This window comes from Mus caroli, unplaced genomic scaffold, assembly GCF_978045245.1.
Source record: "Mus caroli unplaced genomic scaffold, Mus_caroli_1 scaffold_15, whole genome shotgun sequence".
NCBI lineage: Eukaryota > Metazoa > Chordata > Mammalia > Rodentia > Muridae > Mus > Mus caroli.
In genome coordinates, this window is record NW_028227270.1 from 16,228,197 (window position 1) to 16,248,548 (window position 20,352).

Consider the following 20,352-nt stretch of genomic DNA (forward strand, 5'->3'; position numbering starts at 1 on the left):
ATACAGACATGTAAGTTTTCATGCAAGTAAAATTAAAAATAGATCTTTAAAAATATGTTCCTGCTCTTTTATCATGAAAATATACTTTTTAGAAATACCTTAGTAAATGTTAGTGATGAAGTCACATAAAATAAAATAACAGAAATTGATGTCTAATATTGTTTACCTAAGAGTAGACGTTATTTGTTCTGAAGAACCCTGATCTCTGCTGGACAAAAAAAAAGTCATCTCTATCTGCTGACCAGCACAGCAAATATGATATTGAAAAATGGGGAATTTTTGTCTTAGTCTTTTACAAGAGTCTCAAAAGGAAGGAAATTGGGTTTTTTGGCCCTGTTGACTCAGAATAGCACACAAAACCCCAATCAGATATTATCATTCTATGCCCACACATTGCTATCGACAGCTTTTGTCCGGGAGCATTGCTTTCAATGGCTCTCTGCATCCAGAAAATGATTTTCCCACATCTTGTGCATGCACACATTGTTCTGAGTCAAGGACATGAATGGGTCATATAGGGGAAATAGGGAGCATGATACATTGGTGACTGCAAAGCATAGTAAGATTGATTACATTGCCTTTCAATTACAAACAGGTCAAATACACAATATATAAGCAAAATGAGTACATATTTATAAATGATCTCAAATGACATTGTAGACTTGGTGAGAAAGAGGTTGGGTACAAGGTGATCTGTAAAGGCAAGCTTCAAGCAACATGTCTCACGACAGTCATTCTCACATGTGGTAATGTGATACAAATACAATGAGGAAGATATATTTATTCTTTCCTATGTTATTGATAAGGGGGCATAAGCAATGGAGTCATTTATCTAGGGTCACTCACCTAATGATGATGGAAAAAAATTTGAACCCAGGGATCTTGGCCCTATAAGTCCTATTGACAGTGAAAGAAATATCATGGAAATAAGTCGGGTTGTTGGGTATCGTGTGCACATAGGCTATCATGTGCAGTGTGGTCCCTGGAGATAGACCCTACGTTAGACTCTCAACTTTTTAGAGGACAACACAAATTTGTTTCATGGTATTCCTAAGATGGCGTGCTCATTGCTCTATACAAGCACAACCCAACTGCTTATGACTTTAAAAGTCAGAAAGCATTGCCCCACCTGTGTTGTCAAAATGGTATATAATAGATAATGAGCTGTGATCGTCCTCTTTAACATAGGCTAGTGTGATCTAAATGACTTACTGGTATTAGATTTGCCTAAGTGATTTCCACTGTAATTTTGGTGTTTTTATCCTACTGAAGATTACACTACTTAGTTAAAATAATCTATACGACTTACTGACCAGAAGACAAAGCTATGCTGTTATTGATCTCAGCCAGTATCATCTTTGTTCTCAGTAACTTCTTATGAAGTGTCATTATTATATACACTGAATGCTTTTCTCACATTGGTGTTGCCTTTAGTAAGTACTACATCTGAGTAGTGATCTCCGTCATATTACTTACAGGATATAAGTTACTAAAAGGACACATTGTTTTAATCAAATACCTAGGGAGCTTAGAGAAATTGTTAAATCACCTATTCTTTACATTTCCTGCCTTCTTCCTTTTAAATCACATTCAAAAGTAAATAAAAATAGTCAGAGTGGAATTAGATTGACAAAACCACAAGACAGCCAGTGGTACCAATGCCCTGGCTCTGTGTTGGGTAATGTAGAGCACCCACTCATTTTGCATTGCCCTTCACACACTCCAGAAATGACTATCCAAAAACTAGCGTCTATCCTCCTCCATTTGAACCTGCTATAGGATTTGCAGAAATGTATCTCTTCCCTGGCACGGTATCCCTTAATTTTTTTATTTTTTTATTTTTTTTATTTTTTTTTTGGTTTTTCGAGACAGGGTTTCTCTGTGTATCCATGGCTATCCTGGAACTCACTCTGTAGACCAGGCTGGGCTCAAACTCAGAAATCTGCCTGCCTCTACCTCCCGAGTGCTGGGATTAAAGGCACGCGCCACCATGCCTGGCCTTAAAATTTAATATGAATTTTAAATCTATAGTTTACTGGAAATAGACTTTTTAATCATGAAAAAAACTTAAATTAATTAATGTCTATCTAATTGAAGCATTTGAAAAGCTGAGCAGGAAGATTGTCACAAGTTCAAGGCCAGCCTGGACTACATAGTGAGGTTAAGGCAAGCCTAAGCCATAATGGGAGATCGATCATGTCTTAAAACAATAGAAGTAATAAAAATAACTCAGTTAAAATTCCATTGTATTGTTTAAGCAACCTACGTAGGTGTCTTAGTTGTGTTTTGTATTGCTGTTAACAGACACAATGCCCAAGGCTACCCTTATAAAGAACAACATTTAATTGGGGCTGGCTAACACGTTCAGAGGTTCAGTCCATTACTGTCAAGGCAGGAAACATGGGGCTGAAGAAGGAGCTAAGGGTTCTATATCCTATTCTGAAAACAACCAGAAGACTTCCTCTGGCCAAACTCAAGCATATTTATGAAACCTCAAAGCCCGTTCCCACAGAACACACCCCCTCCAACAAGGCCACATCTATCTCCTAATAGCACCACTCCCTGGGCCAAGCATATTCAAACACAGGAGTCTATGGAGGCCAAACCTATTCAAACCACTACAATAGGCAACACTAATTTTCAGAAACACAATGACATTGATGTATGGAGTCCTTAGAGGATTTTGATTTATGTTATAGCTCTCATGTAGAAAATTTATTTTAGCATCAAGTAATGTATACTGTGAGTTAAGAATCTTAGCCAGAGTCCCCAACACTTCAATGTGAGAGACGGGTGCTTCCTGTCTTCCCTTTACTGCTCTCTGTCTTCTCCCTAGGCCCATCTGTGGTCTATGGTTGATATCTCTACCAACTGGAAAATTCCCACAGCCATGGACTTCCGGGTCTGTGTGCATTCAGACATGATGCACCTAACCCTCAAGAGACTGGAGGCCCCAGGGAGTTTAGAGGTCAGGTGGGGTGGGGGTGGGGGCATCCACATGGAGATGGGTGGGGTGGGGAGGAGGTGTGGGATATGCAGCAGTTAGAGGGTGGATGGGGAGGGGCAGGGAATGGAATATGGAGGGTAAAAAATGTATTACACATAAAATAAAATTAAGAAGGTTTCTAAACATCTTACAGAGAATTTGTGTAGGAGAACATGAGCCTCTTTGTATATCCTCCACTGACATTTCTGAATTGACATTTTTGATCCAGCCATCTAAGTGAATCTTTAAATTCTAAAATTATAGTACCTCTTGTACATGTTAAAAAAATACCAAAGATTTAGAAGTTTACCCTTTAGATAATGGCTGATTGAGGACTAGAAACATAGCTCATTGAGTAAGAATACTTCCTGTGGAAACAAGAGGACCCATGTTCAAATCACAGCACTTATGCAAAAGCCAGAACTGCTCCACATGCCAAGAACCCCAACACGGAACACAGGGGAGGCTGAGACAGGTACAACCCTAGAGCTTGCTAACCAGTCATTGACCTAAGAAGGTGCATTCCAGCTTCACTGTGGTACCAAGTTGCAAAAACCTATGCAGGAAATAGTAGAGGAAGATACAGTGTTCCTGGCCTCTTCATGGTCATCCATGGGCTCTCATGCCTACACACATGAGTGTGTAACACACACACACACACACACACACACACACACACACACAGAGAGAGAGAGAGAGAGAGAGAGAGAGAGAGAGAGAGAGAAGGGAGGAGAGGGAGAGGGAAAGCTGTTTGAATTACAGAAAGAACAAATGTGTCCCTATCCATAGCAAAATTTACTATAGCTGTTGCTCATTTTTCTGCAAATTCTGCTGCCAAAAACTCAGTCCAGCTCCTGTCATCTCATTTTTGGACCACAGAAAAAGAGTCTTTGAGAAGGTGGACTGCTTGTCATTCCTCTCAGCTTCTGTCAGACACTTACAGAGCTGCCAGCTCTTCGTTAAACCTCCTTCCTCCAATGTTTCTCTCATCAAGCAACCCTTCATTAACTGATCCGTACATAGCACAGCATCACGGTTCTCTTCTGAGGGAACTGTCAGCTCACATTCACGTTACCTCTCAGGCCCTGCTGTAACAGCTCTGCCACGCGATACACCTGTCTGCAGCACTTCCTGTCCAGGCTCGTCCGTATCTTTCTTGTCCTGTGTTCTGCTTGCCTTCTTGATGCCCTGTAACTTCCCTTGATGAACGGTTGCAGAAATCCCTTGTAACAGCAGATTTGCTGTATCTTTCTCTACTCGTTTTTTAAATTTTTTTTTTATTTTTGACATGTCTATACTATTTTTATGCTGTCTTAATTTATGTATTCCCCACTTAAACTGATCACATTTTTTTTCTGTCATAATTTTAAAGTGGAAATATGTGATGCTTTTATTCTCCCTAAAATTTCCTGTGATGGGTTGTCATGCCAGCTGCAACCCACATGTGGCAAATTTGATGTACCTATTCCATGTCTCTTCATGACTTGTAAAGCACTGCAGTGTCTTTTTAAGTGTTCCTGTATGTTCAGGTAAAAACCTAGAAAAGGTCTGTCTCATCTGTAATGAAAGCATAAGTAATTTTCAGGATCCCTCACTGAGGTCCCAGGGTGTTTGTCTGAGATGAATAGTGATTCAAATTAGCCCTACTGCGCTAATCTGTGCAGTGCAGACTGGATTACACGAGCCTTTGGGACAGCAGTTCTCAACCTTTCTAATGTTATAACCAACCCTTCAATACAGGTCCTCATGTTGTAGTGACCCCCCAACCATAAAATTATATTTTTGCCATTTCATAACTGTAATTTTTGTTACTGTTATGAATTTTAAGTATCTGATATGCAGGATACATGATCTATTCAATTTCCAAAGGGGTCACAGCCCACAGGTTGAGAACCCTTGCTTTAGAGCCTGTGATTAGCCCCTAGACCATTCCTGACCTTATTATCAAACCTCAACATTTATTTTTTGAATTAGGCTGGCTTTCCTGTGAAATATCCCAGGTACTGGCATATATATATGAAGTAATGACCTACTAGATAAAAATTGAATATGGAACACAGAGGCAGCCACCATTTTCATTTATTGCAGGCATTGCTACAGGAAGCACTTTAGGCATTTATTGCCTGGCTAAAATCCATGGGTAAGATAAAGTCTGTACATAGTTATTGCTAAGAGTCACACCCTCTCTCCTCACTTCTCAGTGCACCACAAAACAAAAAACTGTTCACTCTTTCTTATTAGGATATGGAAGGATTTATATATTTCACAGCAAGACACAAGGAGTTGTGAATCTCCTTAGAACAAATGAGTAAACCATTGAGATTTCCATATCTGCATTCATAAAGCTTTCAGATAGGACTGCTGCTGCTGCTGCTGCTGCTGCTGCTGACCTGTCCCTATGGGATGAAGTTAAACACAGAGCTTCAGCAATGTCAGAGTCCACATGAAAAAGCATGGTTGGTCGTTGTCGGAGCTCAGATGAGTAGTGCTGTGCTCCTATCCCCACAGTGAATAACTGCAAAGTATTCTTCTAAGTGACATGGGCTCTGTGTACCTAAGACCTTAGCTAAAGAGGTTGTTCTTGTAACTCTTAAATCAGGAAGGTTGGCATTATTCTAATTGTGCTGATGGGTAAATGGACTCAGATGTTAAGTAATTTGCCTAAGATCAGTCCATCAAGTGAAAAAACAAGAAACTCAGTTTTGCCTTCCTGAAGCAATATACTTCTAAATATTTAAAGCATTTATTTCTATTTCTTACCATTAATGTTTTGGTGGTTTTCTTTTTCTTCTTCTCCAAATTATATTTTTATTTTCTGAGGAAAGCATATAATTCTAAATATATTATAGTAAGTTTATATTTAGGTTTTTTTGTTTTGTTTTGTTTTGGGGGGGGTGAGTTTTTGTTTGTTTGTTTGTTTGTTTGTTTGTTTTGAGACAGGGTTTCTCTGTGTAGCCCTGGGTCTCCTGGAACTCACTCTGTAGACCAGACTGGCCTTGAACTCAGAAATCCACCTGCCTCAGCCTCCCAAGTGCTGGGATTAAAGGTGTGCGCCACCATCACGCCTGGCTATATTTACTTATTTTTAATTTTGATGTATATAAAGATGATATTAAGCTATATCTACATGTTTGCATTGCAACCTCCAGGAAGCTTAGGCGGAGGGATTACTATGTGTGTGAGACTATATCTTGGGCATATTGCAAGTCAAGACCAGCTTGAGCTATGTAGCCAACCTCTGTCTCAAAACATTTTTTAAAAAGGAAAAACAAGCAACTTATAAACTTCTTTTAAGACAATTATACTACCATGCCTGGTGATATTCAGTATTTTTAAAAGTTCATGGCTGGAGATATGGCTCAGTGGACTATTCTTCCAGAGGTCCTAAGTGCAAATCTCAGCAACCACATGGTGGCTCACAACCATCTGTAATGAGATCTGATGCCCTCTTCTGGTGTGTCTGAAGACAGCTACAGTGTACTTAAATATAATAAATAAAAATAAATCTAAAAATTAAAAAAGACAATTATACTATTTTCATTCATACTGGAGTTAAGAGACAAAGATAGGAGTAAACTATAAAATACTTAATTTTCAAGAATCAGATATGGGCTAGCACCAAGGCTAACAACCTAAATTTATCCCCAGGACCCACATGGTGGAAGGAGAACCAACTCTGTACTGTGTGTGACACATGTCCCCACATCACGCACATAATACACCAAATAAGTGACTGCATGCACAAATAAATATGTAAATGCAGGAGATCAGACATCTCATGGGCATTTCATGTCCTTAGTTAAATTTCATATGATTATTGGTCATCTCTTCTTGTTGGAATCAAGAATAAGTAGGCAAATCAGTAACTTCAAATTACAACAAAACTTATCTTTGGTGTGAACCCTGATTATTACATAATTTTATATAAAGGTCATGAAGGAAAACCGCAAAGACAGCAGTTAGTAGAGGCTGCCATGCAAGTATGAGAACCTGAGTTCAGTCCCTAGCATTGGCATTGTATGGCAGATGCAGTAGGGCACCCTGGTAATCCTAGCAGTGAGGAGGATGCAGGTGGATCTCTGGCTTGCTGGCCAGGATATCTACCTGAATTAGTGAGTCCTGGGTCACCAGGAGAGCCTGTGTCTCAAAAACTAACATGTACAGGACCTGAAGAACAGCACTAAAGGCTCACCTCAGGCCTCCACACTCATGCGCATACACACATGTATATGCCCTTACACATGTGCACCCCAGGCTTAAACACTGCTCCTACTTTTCTCAATATAGTGCCTAAAAGGAAAGTCAGCTTGTGTGATGATGTCATCTTTAATCCCAGTACTCAGGAGGCAAAAACAGGTGCATCTCTGTGAGTTTGAGGACAGGCTTGTCTACATAGTAAATTCCTGGACATCCAGACACCTGTAGAGAATCCATGTTTTTGTTTTTGTTTTAAAAAGAATGAAATAAGAACATTTTAAAAGTTAGTATTCACACTAGTCATTATATGTATATATAAAATCATGAATAATGTATGTGATCATTAAATATTATATGTGTGTGTTATTCATTCAACATTGAGCAAGCATTACCAAGCAGAATATGGATTAGGAGTGATATTTCAGGACTATACAGGAATAATGAAGGACTCATTTTAAAGTTCCTTTTTTTCTTTTTTCAGTTCAAGGCTTCCAAATTAGAGGGACTAATTTAGCCCACAGCCCCAATAATGGACACTAAAGTGCAGATGACATTCTGGAGCCTCTTTATCAAAGCCAAGGAGGCCTTTGATCCACATTTGTTACACCAAACACTGTCACTTGTTTACACACAGAAATGAGAGCTTTGGTTTATGTCTACAGTGTGTGTGTGTGTATATGTGTGTGTGTGTGTGTGTGTGTGTGTGTGTGTGTGTGTGTGAGAGAGAGAGAGAGAGAGAGAGAGAGAGAGAGAACCCTTCACCTAGTGTTTTACTTAACCATCCCTGAAGTGAGACTTCCTGCATTGATTGGTTCTCTATATTCATTAAAAGTAGGAGTTTGCAGTGATATAAAAAGCTCTTCTAGTTATTTCTTAAAATATGTAATTTTTGATGGCTCTTATGGAAACTAGCATATGTTAGAACTCTCAAACCGTCAAATTTGGAATATGTATTTATGCAAATGTAAAGTCATATTCTGAGACAGAAATATAAATTCTTATGACACAACAATGACATTTGTAAAAGTTTACATTTCTTTAAGAATCATACATTTAAAGGATTTTGAAAGAGCTATATTTAAAATAACTTCCATATGCTGTTTTCTTAATCATTGCTATTATCTAATAAGCTTAATATCTAAGGTCTTTCTATGACATAGTGTGAATGCTATGTCAGTCTTATAAAAAATAAAGTAGTTTTGTGAAGAGGTTTAATAATATAATGAAAAGAAAATAATTTATTCTTAGTACAAAGCATATTCTATAGAGTTGGGTATTAAGAACTGTGATTTTCATCATTTTCATATTATCTTCCATGCAAGATATACAAATAGTGCATATTATGTATTCGTTTGGTCAAATAACTTGTCTGATCACACTTGTTATGTGGGTTAAAAAAGGAATCTTAGTCTATGTAGGGTCAACACTCCATCCCCCTCAGCCTATGCTCTAACATTTCTAGTGCCTTCTAGGTATTAGTATGTTGGTAGAAGAGATGAGTAGTTGGCCTGACTGATGCCTGTTGAGTACTCGGCCTCCCAATTCCGTGTAGTATCTTCCTTGTGCTGACTAAGCAACCCTTACTGTCTACTCATGATGCCTCAGCACCATCCTCCATTGTTCCTTACTCCCCTGTGCATGAAAGAATTCTGGAGCCTTGCTTTCTCTGTAGTTCTGAAGATAGCATGTGGGCGTTCCTTGCCTACACAATTCTGGGCAATATTCAACTTAGAACTCGGAGAATTATGAGGATCAGGTAGAGATCTAACAATGTCTTACCATAGCACCTTTGTGTAGTGCTTGTTGAGTGCAGTGTCTTTCCATAACACTGCAGTGTATTTATCGTGTGTGTGTTGACTGCAGAGGGACAAGATAAGAGGAGCCTGATGGAGATGCTCCAGATCCATCACTTGTGCTGAGAATGATACATATGCTTGGAAAATAAAATGCTACATGTCTTTGTTAACTACATACTGTGTATTATCCATTCCTTGGGATACCAAAATATTATCTGCTTCTTCCCAAAGAAGAGAGAGGGTCCATGGATTAATAAAACTGCAAACAACAACAACAAAAACCACCTCGGTTTATATATACATGGGTTTTTTGCTGCAAAGAAACATGGTAAGGAATAAGGCAAGGGAAGAAGCCTCTAAACTTTAGAAGAGAAACGACAAGACTGGCAGACATGTCTCATCTGTGTGCAGGAGATGTGATGCAGCCTGACTTAGGAGGAGCAGCATCAGTGTTTTCTGGAGCCAACCGATAGACTTTTGTCAGAGATGGTACTGAGTAGGGTTTCTTTCCTAGCAGACTCCCAATGAGACCTCTTACCTGTCTAGTAATCAGAAACAAGGCCTTTTATTTATTGATTGATCTTCATAAGAAATGAAATACTTCATATCAAAAAATATGAGCTTAAGATATGATTTATTTGACATTAAAGAAAAAAATTGAAAATGTTCCTTATACAACCGATGTTACGTTCATTGGCTCACATGAGGATTATCTCCCGCTGACTTTATTTGAAATGTCTTAACTCTCCAGTGCAACCATTCAACTTCCAAGTCCTTGAAATCTGCAGATTAATCATTGCCCCTTCCTTGCACTTGGCTCTTACATCCCCTCCTCTCCCCCCCTTTTTTTTAAGATTTAGTTTTAGGTGTGTGTGTGTGTGTGTGTGTGTGTGTGTGTGTGTGTGTGTATGTGTTGGGCATGTATGAGTACAGGTGCCTTTGTAGTCCAGAAGAGGGTGTTGGATCTCCTGGAGCTGTAATTACAGGAGGTTATGAACTGCCTGCTGTGGGTGCTAGCAGCCAAAATTGTGCCACCATACACATTCTAAGCCACTGAACCATCTGTAGTGACTAATGTCACTGAGCCTAGTTGTAATTCTTCTTTTAATATTTTATAGGTATCTCAAGATGTTATTTCTTTGCCATCTGCTCCTACAGAGTTCTATGTTCTTTGGAGATCATTGTGATACCTGAAAATCTTCATGTATTCTCTGTGTTCCCAGGAGATATTTGAATTTCTAGCAACTTAACGTATCTCTACTTATAGAGTTTCTGACTTAGTAAATGACCTACTTCTGATAATATGCCTTACAGTATCAATTATACAATATTACTTTTAGTCTACCTGAGTATATTATGGTCTTTCATAAATTTTGTTATGGTTAGTGATGTTGGGCAGAGTGTATACAATGAGAATAGATGGGTATTTCTGAGCAACCCAAATACAGACAAGTAGCTCATTTCACAAGATGGCTACTGTATAGCATTCTGGGCAATTTCTGGGTCGCATGGTATGATACACTTTCTCAAGCAAAGCTACTGTGCCAATTTCAGGTTATCCACCTTAGTAGGCTACAAGCATACACAGATTGTGGAATTCATACAGTGCAGATTGCCAGCATCCACAATGAACAGTATCCTGGGGCTTTCTCTGACTCATATACCTACAAACAGGGGACTCATTTTACCTCACCCAAAGAACCAGGCTGACAAATACTGTGTTTTGTTCTGCTCACTCTACTGTTGGCACAGGTCTCTGAATATGAAAGCATACCAGTTCCTCTCTTGCTCATCTTTGGCGGACCACCAATCACTCATTCCAGAGTGTAGCTACTTACCTGCTACTTTGGTTCATTTTGTGGAAGAGGAGGTTTGTGTTGTCTGTTTAGCATCTTGAATCTCTAAAAGAAATTCTGAACAACAACCACAGTGTGTTACAAATGACATCCTCCATGAAGAAATATTTAGTTGTTGTAGAAGAAGGCACTTAAAGTTTCTAATAATCTTGGCACATGCCAGGATGAATCTTTGCAATATTCTGTCTAATCTTAGCTTTTTGATCTATTTGATTTCATTTATCACATATGTCAGTAGACATATATTAAATTACTTTCAACATATGCCCACTACTTTAGACATAATCACAGATGCGAGAAGCTTGTCACACTAATATATGAAGACACACATTTGGTTCTCACTGACTTTTACCCAAGAATTCATAGGGAATGCTGCATTTAATCTAGAAAGGGTTTACCGGGTGCCACTGTTTACCCCTGGGATTCTGCACTGAAGCGTTGGACAGTTGTACACTCCAGGTGATCTTTGTTTCTTAAACATTTTAAAGTACCTTATCGAATGAGTATGAGAAACAGTTGCCTGCTCTCAATATTACCAGTTATAGAATTTCTAAATGTTCCCTTCCTCCTTTCATGTTTGGGATCATCTTTTTCCTGAACTTATCTTTTCCTTTTTACCATGTCACATGAGACCTACAGTAGCCGAGTCACATCAGTGAGTCCTTCCTAAGCTTGCTTTGCTCACTGTCTGACTCCCAGTTTATCGGAGGTGACAGTTTCTCTCAAATGCATGCCAGGACAAGAGTGAGTTGTCACTTTCTAGCACCTAATAACAGTTTACTCACTATATGAATATGCAGTAGTTTAGACTGTGTTATGTCGATACTTCTGTTCCTGAACATGCTTTCTCTTTGTCACCGCCAGGGTGATAATGGACTGCTCCTGCTTCCCGGGGGCTACCCACAACAGAATTCTTTCTTCAGTTACTTATTGTCCTCTGCTGTGTTTTAGTGATGTTTAATCCTTGTATCTAGAAGGATAAAGCAACCACTGTTGGTGACCTGGAAGAATTATAAACATTACACTATGGAAACTGATTAGATATGGTTTTCCTTATCTTTGCTCATTTTTCTTGGGGTAGCATGATGTCTGTGAGTGGACAAATTAATTCCTTTGTAGGTAGAAGCATATAAATGGATACATGGATGCCTCATCTACCCCATCCATGCTGCCTTTCCATAAGCTATAGCATAAAGTTCTACAGTTCTGGGTGTTGGGCAGAACTCAGCAACTCCCTTAAGAGCGGGTGTATAAACATCACCATCTACTTTCTGTGGAGTTATTACATTTACTCACAAATTTTAACATGTTTAATGCTCAGTTTGAAAATATAAGAGGGAGGGCTAGTGGGGTTTCAACAGGTCAAGGGGCCTACTAGCACTCTTTATGACAAGAGTTTTAGAACCCGGCTTCACATGGTGGGCAGAGAGAACCAACTTCTCCAGGTTGTTCTGTGGCCTATGGCATACACATATAAAATAAATAGATAAATGTAAACAATAAACATCAAAAAATCTAAAAGCTATTTGAGAGAAAAAAGTATTGCATTGATTAATATATCACAGTAAGAAGTAGACTCACTAAGGAAAAGCATGGATGTTAAAACCAGAGCCAACTTTTTCTGACTGGGGAAACTATCCAAAAGCTAACATGACAATAAAGATGTTTGTTTGTTTGTTTGTTTGTGAGTGTGTGTGTGTGTTACATTTTTATTTATTTTGTGTGTACTATAGATCAGAGGACAACATGTAGGGAGTTGGTTCTCTCTTCCCACCATGTGAGTCCTCATCTCTGTGCTTGGTACTTTTACCGGCTGAACTACTTCTACCAGCCCAATGGGTTTCCTTTTTTAATAGAAGGAAAATCTGTAGAATCTAATAAGTACAATACAAAAGACATCTTGGGAAATGAAGTAAATTTAAACTAATAATGATAAACACACACACACACACAATCTATATATAAGAGAATATGTATTACCTTGTTTCCACTGAATGAGTAAAACCAGCCAATAGGTAATGTAATACAAACTATCCATAAATCATTATTAAAAACTGTTGACTCTGCCGGGCAGTGGTGACACACTCCTTTAATCCCAGCACTTGGGAGGCAGAGGCAGGTAGATTTCTGAGTTTGAGGCCAGCCTGGTCTACAGAGTGAGTTCCAGGACAGCCAGAGCTACACAGAGAAACCCTGTCTTGAAAAACAAAACAAAACAAAACAAAACAAACAAACAAAACCTTTCGACTCTGAAACAGTGGGTAGGAAACATTTCACATAGCACTTGCTACCCTCTCCAAAGGCCATTTGCAGACAATAAAAGATAGTTACAGCCCCTTCCCATCTAGCCTAGGACAAGCTTTCAAAGGTCTCAACCCAAAACTTACAGTTATTATTCATTTAGTAATGGTCATTACTTATTGAATTAATTTGACCTAAAACATGAAATTGTAATATTTCTGAAACAGTCATATCTTTAAAAGATATACTTAAACAGTGTTAACATTTGACATAGCTGAGAAAGTGGTTCAGTGTTTAATAATGTGTATGGGTAAGTTCCCAGTACCCACATCAGCCGACTTCTACTGCCTATAACTCCAGCTTCAGGGCTCTGAGAGTTCTGGATTCCTGGTCTTATCTGAAAAATGCTGCTGACAGATCATGGGAAAACGGTCTGGAAGGTGTTCTGGATATGGCTGCACCCAGGGCTGCTAATGTGTGAGCAAGGAGTCCCCGGCTTATATTAAAAATGGAAGGCAAGTTAGTGGGATGAAGAGAGGATAGGAAATAAGAAGCAGAGATCACCTACAACATGCTGAGTCTCTTGGGAAGTTTTACTGTTGAAAGAGGGAAGAGAAAGTCAGCCCGCACTAGAGAGGCAGTGTTTCTTTACATACTTGTTTGGGTGTGAATGTTGTGGAACATGCATGTCACATTCACTGAGAGGACTGGGCCAGCTGAGAAGAGGGAGTGAGCAGCAGGAGTGAAGGCAAGTACTGGCTCAAATGAAAACAGAACTGCATCCAGATAACCTTAAATGCTTTTGTTTAAATGGGAAAATACCAGCCTCTAAGGTTTAAGACTTTTTATTATAAAGATTTCTAATGCATCATAATTTTATCCATATAGCTCAAGTAAAAATGATAGCTTTTAAACCATGGCATGACAATGTAATTCTAAACTATACACGGTCAAGGGAATGGTCAGAAACAACCATAGCACTGTTGAGATATTAAAGGCTTTCAACACTCAGATTCTGAGTCTCACTCTAAAATTGTCAATTGTGATTATGGGGCAGGATTGGCAATACACTAGTGGGCTGGGATTAAAAAAAAAAAAAAAAGACAGACTCCTGCTGGTAAGGTAACTCTTCATTGTAGTGTACAAATGGAAGTTCTTTGTGGAAAAAAACTGCAAAATCAATTAAGCAAGAGGATGATACTTGTCTGTAAGGTTCACCATACATAAGAATCATTCTCAGATACATAATATCCTTAAATAATACAAAGTATAAAAATAATGCAAACCCTGGAAAAGGACAATGGTTCTTAAATAAATACAAAATGGAAAAAATAAAATATAATAATGTGGTCCAATTAAGAATGCATTCCATCAAAGGATGATACTAGGAAAGGAAAAAAGGCAAACTAGAGCAGAGAAAACCATGTATAACACATTACTCGGGACCAACAAATAATGAGGTTAAATACAAATGTCCCCATGCCTAAAAGAAAAGTGAAAATTCAAATTAAAAATAAATTAGCTCAAACTCAGCTGTGTTCTTTTATGAAATGAGAATGACCATGGAAAGTAAACATATCTAGATAAATAATAACTTATACCATGGTGTTATTGCAGCACAAACCACCAGATCTTGGTACTGCAACACAAATACCATAGACTGGGAAATCTATAAGGATAGGAATGTCTCATACTCTTGCAAGCAGGAAAGCTCACAGTCTAGGTCTTAGAAAGGTCAGTGTCAGGTGAAGCAATGCAATCCTCACTGACAGAAGAATGGAAGCATGAAAAGGATGAGTTTACTCCTCAGCCCATACATGGGTTTCTAATCCACTTCCTGAGAGTTCTGCTCTGTGACTTATCACTTATGTCCCACCCCTTCATGCTGCTGCACTGAGGAATGTTCAGTTGACGCTTTCAAGAGATGAACATTCAATGTGTAATAGAGGGTTCAGTAGTTAATTTCTGTTCATTTATGTCTCAAGCTTTGTTTTCTGTATACATCTATATCTCCCTGCATACTAGAGATATTTAATAAACCCAAAGTCCTTTCAAATCTCACTCACTGATATCATCATGGTGAGGAGAGAAGTCAATTTTGATAGTTTTTCCCTGAATATATCCTAGCTTGAGAAAGCCTCCCCCAAGGCTTCCCCAGGACCCACAGAGTCTGGGGTGAGAGAAGGTGAGAGGGAGCAGATGAGGAGGAGGGTGGCCATGGTTATCATCTTTTAAATTTGAGCTAAGTGTTTGCAGTGGATCACCTGGTCTAATCCCCACAGCTTCACAGCTTGGGCAACTCTGAGGTTAAACAATAGAAACGCTCCCTCTACACTTTATGCTGCCTCTCCCAAACGATTGCATGTGGGAAGAGAAGTTCCTCATATTTCCTAGCCACAAAGCTAATCCCATAATCAACCCACGTTGCTTTGCCAAGGCTCCCTCCTGACATTCCCTTAACTTTGATAGGTTTTTGGCATTGAGGCCCATAAAGATGTAAGGGGTAGACGGAGAAGGGTTCCAGGTACAGTGCAAGAAGGAAGAGAGACTGATGCCATGGCAATGTTCTGTAACTGATGACAGCCACCATTTTCTTGGGGGTGAGGGGGGGATATAATCTCAGTGCTGGTAGATGTAACTCTTACCTAGTACTGGTCAGAATCACAGGTATACTTACTATGCTTAGGTATGGTTTTGTGCTTAGTTTTATATAGAAATATTCTATTTTCTCTTTCTTCTCACTTTAACAGATTACGCTTATATCACTTGGAACGTGTTACAGAAACAGATACTATAGGCATCTCATAAATATTTTAATTTTAACAAAATATAAAGTCACCCTCTCTCAGGGAATCCAGCCTCATCCTAAACTAAGACAATGTTTCCCTTGTGTGTTGCAGACCGTGAGTAATGAGATGAATACAGATGAGGACACTGAGTTCCCAGAGGAGAAGGACAGCTACATGTGTGCAGTGTGCCTGGATGTGTACTTCAACCCCTACATGTGCTATCCCTGCCACCACATCTTCTGCGAGCCCTGCCTACGAACTCTGGCCAAAGACAACCCCGCAAGCACTCCCTGCCCACTGTGCCGGACAATTATTTCTAGAGTCTTTCTCCAGACAGGTAATGTTCTCTTTCATTATCACAGTTAAGTAATGTTTTCTGATTATCTCTCGGCTTTGTCTCAAAAGGCATCATTGTGCAATGAGTGAAAACCATCCATGATGTGATTTCTGCTCTAGTGTATAAAACAATGCTTGCCCAACTAATAGTGCTATCCCAGAACCACAGGTGAAAGCAGGACTTCCTGCTGACCCCTAGCTCTGCACTCGGATCCTGCTAAGCACCTAGCCAGCTGCTGTTATGTCTCTAAAGACACCTCCATGGTGACCTGAAACAAAACTGCTCACTTCTTAACCCTCTTGTTGGCCTTCTGCTGCTGTTTCTGTGTCCCTCGTGTCTGAGGACAGTTACCCAGACTCCCAAATCTCTGAGCCAGGAATGCCTAATGTTTGGCACTGTTACATGATGTTGTTAATTATGAATGTGTTGGGCCATGTTCATAGCTATCCAAAGATGCATATGACCACAGACAGTGGATCTGAGGCATCTGTTCTAGTCATTTCTAATGTGGCTCTTTCTTTTAAGTGAGTGAGAGTAATGTAGGAATGAGGATCTGTTTACCTACTTGTGTGAAGATGGTGATAAGCCATGCCATCTTATCCATGTTGATGGAGAGGTACAAGCTAATGCACACGAACATAGACAACTAAGGGAAGTGCAGTGTTCACTGTCGCCAAGGAACAAGGGGCTTTCTAGCTCCATGCTTTATCCTCAGACCAACAGAGTCAAGTGGAGATCAAGATATATACTTTACTAGTAAAAACTTTAAACAGAAGTTTTATTCCATAAAATAAATCAAAGGGCCCACCACCCATCTGGGTGAAGCAGTAAGCTTGGATACCCCAACCCAGCCTGCTGTACAAAGGCTTGCAGCAGTCTCGCTAGTCAAACAGTGATGTGAAAGTACAGGCACAGCCCTCTGATCTGCCTGTGCAAGGAGACTGTTGCAGAATCAGTGCCCGTCTCATGACCAATTGTGTGCTCACCAAGAGCACACAGTACTACCCAGCAGAGAAATGTGGTCAGGGCCCAAGTCTCCCAGCAGTTACTCCTCCTTTCATGGGAGCATAACCATCAAAGATGGAAAGAGGAAACTGTCACTATAAGGGCAGAAGCCTACAGGATGTTCCTATTCTCTGTCTTGTGACTAGAACATGGATGTGGGAAGAAAGGGTTCTGCTGTCATAGCAGATCCTGGCCAGAGTGCCATGAGCTAACAGGGGAGGGGAGAGCATCTTATCTTCAGAGCTACCATCACCTACCAAGAGCTTGTTTTGATGCGATGCAGCTGTTTGTTATGTCCCTACCTCACAGGATCTCACTAAACTCTGTGGAGTGTTCAGAGAGATCTTACCCATGTCTTCTAGGATCTTGTTTAATACAGATAGCAGTTATAAAATGTATTTCCTTCATGCCTGAAACTAATAATGACTAAATTCTCTCTTGGTTTATTTTCAGAAAAAAAATTCACATTTTTCTTTATTTTCAAATAGTCATTCTAAAATAAGTCATTTTAACAGTCTCTTTAAGAGGAAACTATGCATGTTTTTCATTTATAGACTGATAAAATAGAGTGTCCTTCTTACTACCTCAGAAAGATTTAAGATAAAAATCTTAAAAATGTGTCAAAGAAATACTAAGATAAGGGAAATAAAAGTTGAATGGAACACAGACTACATACAGGAACAGATGCAGATGCATAAGCTGTGTGGTCCTCCCAGTAACTGCAGGTTGACATAAGCTGTGGGGTCCTAACAGTAACTACAGGTTGACATTCACCATGGGGTCCTCCCAGTAACTACAGGTTGACATAAGCTGTGGGGTCCTCACAGTAACTAAAGGTTGACATGTGCCATGGGGTCCTCCCAGTAACTATAGGTTGACATAAGCTGTGGGGTCCTCACAGTAACTAAAGGTTGACATGTGCCATGGGATTGTCCCAGTAGCTACAGGTTGACATAGCTGTGGGGTCCTAACAGTAACTAAAGGTTGACATTCACCATGGGGTCCTCCCAGTAACTACAGGTTGACATGTGCCATGGGGTCCTCCCAGTAACTGCAGGTTGACATAAGTTGTGGGGTCCTAACAGTAACTACAGGTTGACATGTGCCATGGGGTCCTCCCAGTAACTGCAGGTTGACATAAGTTGTGGGGTCCTAACAGTAACTACAGGTTGACATTCACCATGGGTTCTCACAGTAACTACAGGTTGATATAAGCCATGCAGTCCTCAAAGCACGTTAACATTCGCCATGAGGTCCTCCCAGTAACTACAGATTGACATTTGCCATGGGGTCCTCATAGTAACTATGGGGTCCTCCCAGTAACTACAGGTTAACATAAGCTGTGGAATACTCCCAGTAACTACAGGTTGACATAAGCTGTGGGGTTCTCCCAGTAACCCATGGTGAATGTCAACCTGTAGTTACTGTTAGGACCTGTAGTTACAGGTTGATGGAGTTTTAATGTTCTAACACATAACAAAAAAATACAAGTAAGTCATTGAAGATGTAATTTTCATGATGCATTAGAAGGAAAAATATGAATTTTTAAGGATAAGCAAAGGAGTTTCTGGCACTTAGTCCTAAGAAAAACTTGCGTGTGACTTCTCTGAAACATATCAGGCGTAAGCAATGTCCTCAAATATATCCTCAGAGAAAATGTAGCATTAAGACTTCTCTTTGTTGCTTATGGTATTTTAAATAAAACCTGAGGAAATACCAGTATAAATTAGAGAAAGCCATATTGCTAATTGCTAAAACAATATGGCTCAGTTTTCTTGTTAAAATAATTTCAGGTAGTAAGCTCCGACTCACCAGTGCTCATCCATACCATTTCTGCACAGCCTTTAATGGATTTCTTTACACAGTATTGTATGTCTGTCTGTCAGTGTGGGGGGGGGAGGTGAAGGTGTGAGCATGTGGGGTGTATGCATGTCTAAACTTTTCTCATTGTTACCCAAACTATGAGATCATATGAACAATGTTTTTAATTTGTTTCCTTGTTTAACCTAAAGTCCTTGTGTTTCTTGTAATGACATCGTGTTCCACTTAGCCCATTTACTTTTATGGAATGTTTACACTTTTTATTTATAATTCTATTTGTACATTAATGGCCCACATGGATAAATGTTTGAATACACCATAGCATGCTTACTTGTGATGAACTTCGGGAAGCAGAGGTAGCAGTTAAACTCTTGTCTTAATGTAGACCATGAATTATCAGTAAGAGCAGTGTGTGAGGGCTTGGTCTCTACCACCTTGGTCAACTAGTTTTCTGTTTTAAATTCCTGACCATAAGGATTCTTTGATGTTTTATGCCACTTTTTGCCATATGTGGATAGCAATCTTACCCCTTTGTCATTCACACCTTAATTTTTGGTTCCAATATTTTACCAATGTGTCAAGTATCTAGATTTTGGGTTGGTTTGGTTTTCTTTTTGGTAGCGTCAGTTGTTTAACCTTTGTCCTTACTGTTAATTCTTAGGTAATAAAGACCCTAGCAACTCTAAAAGTTTATAAGCCTTCCCTTTACCTAGGTTTTAAGTCACATTCTGTTCTCATTTTCCCACCTTTCCTGGGGTGCTTGGCTTACCTAAGGATAAAGTGCCATTCTGCAACCTTTAGGCACATGTCCCAGCAACACTTAACAAGGCATTGTCTCTGTGCCAAGGGAACTGTCTCTCCGGCAGCCGTTTTTGCTACATTATCTCACTTCTAATTATTTTAGTATTTATATATAAAAACTCAGAAAGTTTAAATTAATTTCAGGATGAGTGACATTTTAGTGGATATTTTATAATAGTGATTATTATAGTTTGTCAATTTTCAGTTCTATAATTCCCATTGTAAAGGCTCTGCACAGTTTATATTGACTTTATGTGTATGTAGTTATTGGTTGTTATTATAATATTGATTGTTTTCTTTTCTTTTAGTTTTGGCAATTTTTATTGATACGTTAGGAAAAAGTCACCTCATCTTGCATTCTTCTGTTTCTGTCATCTGACTTAGTGTTAGGAATTACTTAGTGAATAAGTTCATCATAAAAATTTCCTAATGTTATCATTCTGATTGTGAGTAGACCATAGGATTGTTATTGTCAAAGGTTAGAGCAAAAAATCTGTCCTTTATAGCAACTGAGGATTCTACA

General features: G+C 39.2%; 1 protein-coding gene across 9 annotated transcripts in view; it reads left to right on the forward strand.

Moving 5' to 3' along the window:
* Positions 1–20,352, forward strand: part of Rnf180 (ring finger protein 180) — a 179,322-nt gene that overhangs the window by 100,776 nt on the left and 58,194 nt on the right. For all 9 annotated transcript variants that reach the window (XM_029484985.2, XM_029484984.2, XM_085830864.1 and 6 more), the window contains exon 6: positions 15,977–16,202. In XM_029484985.2, coding sequence (XP_029340845.1) covers positions 15,977–16,202 — 226 coding nt within the window. The remainder of the gene's footprint in view (positions 1–15,976; positions 16,203–20,352) is intronic.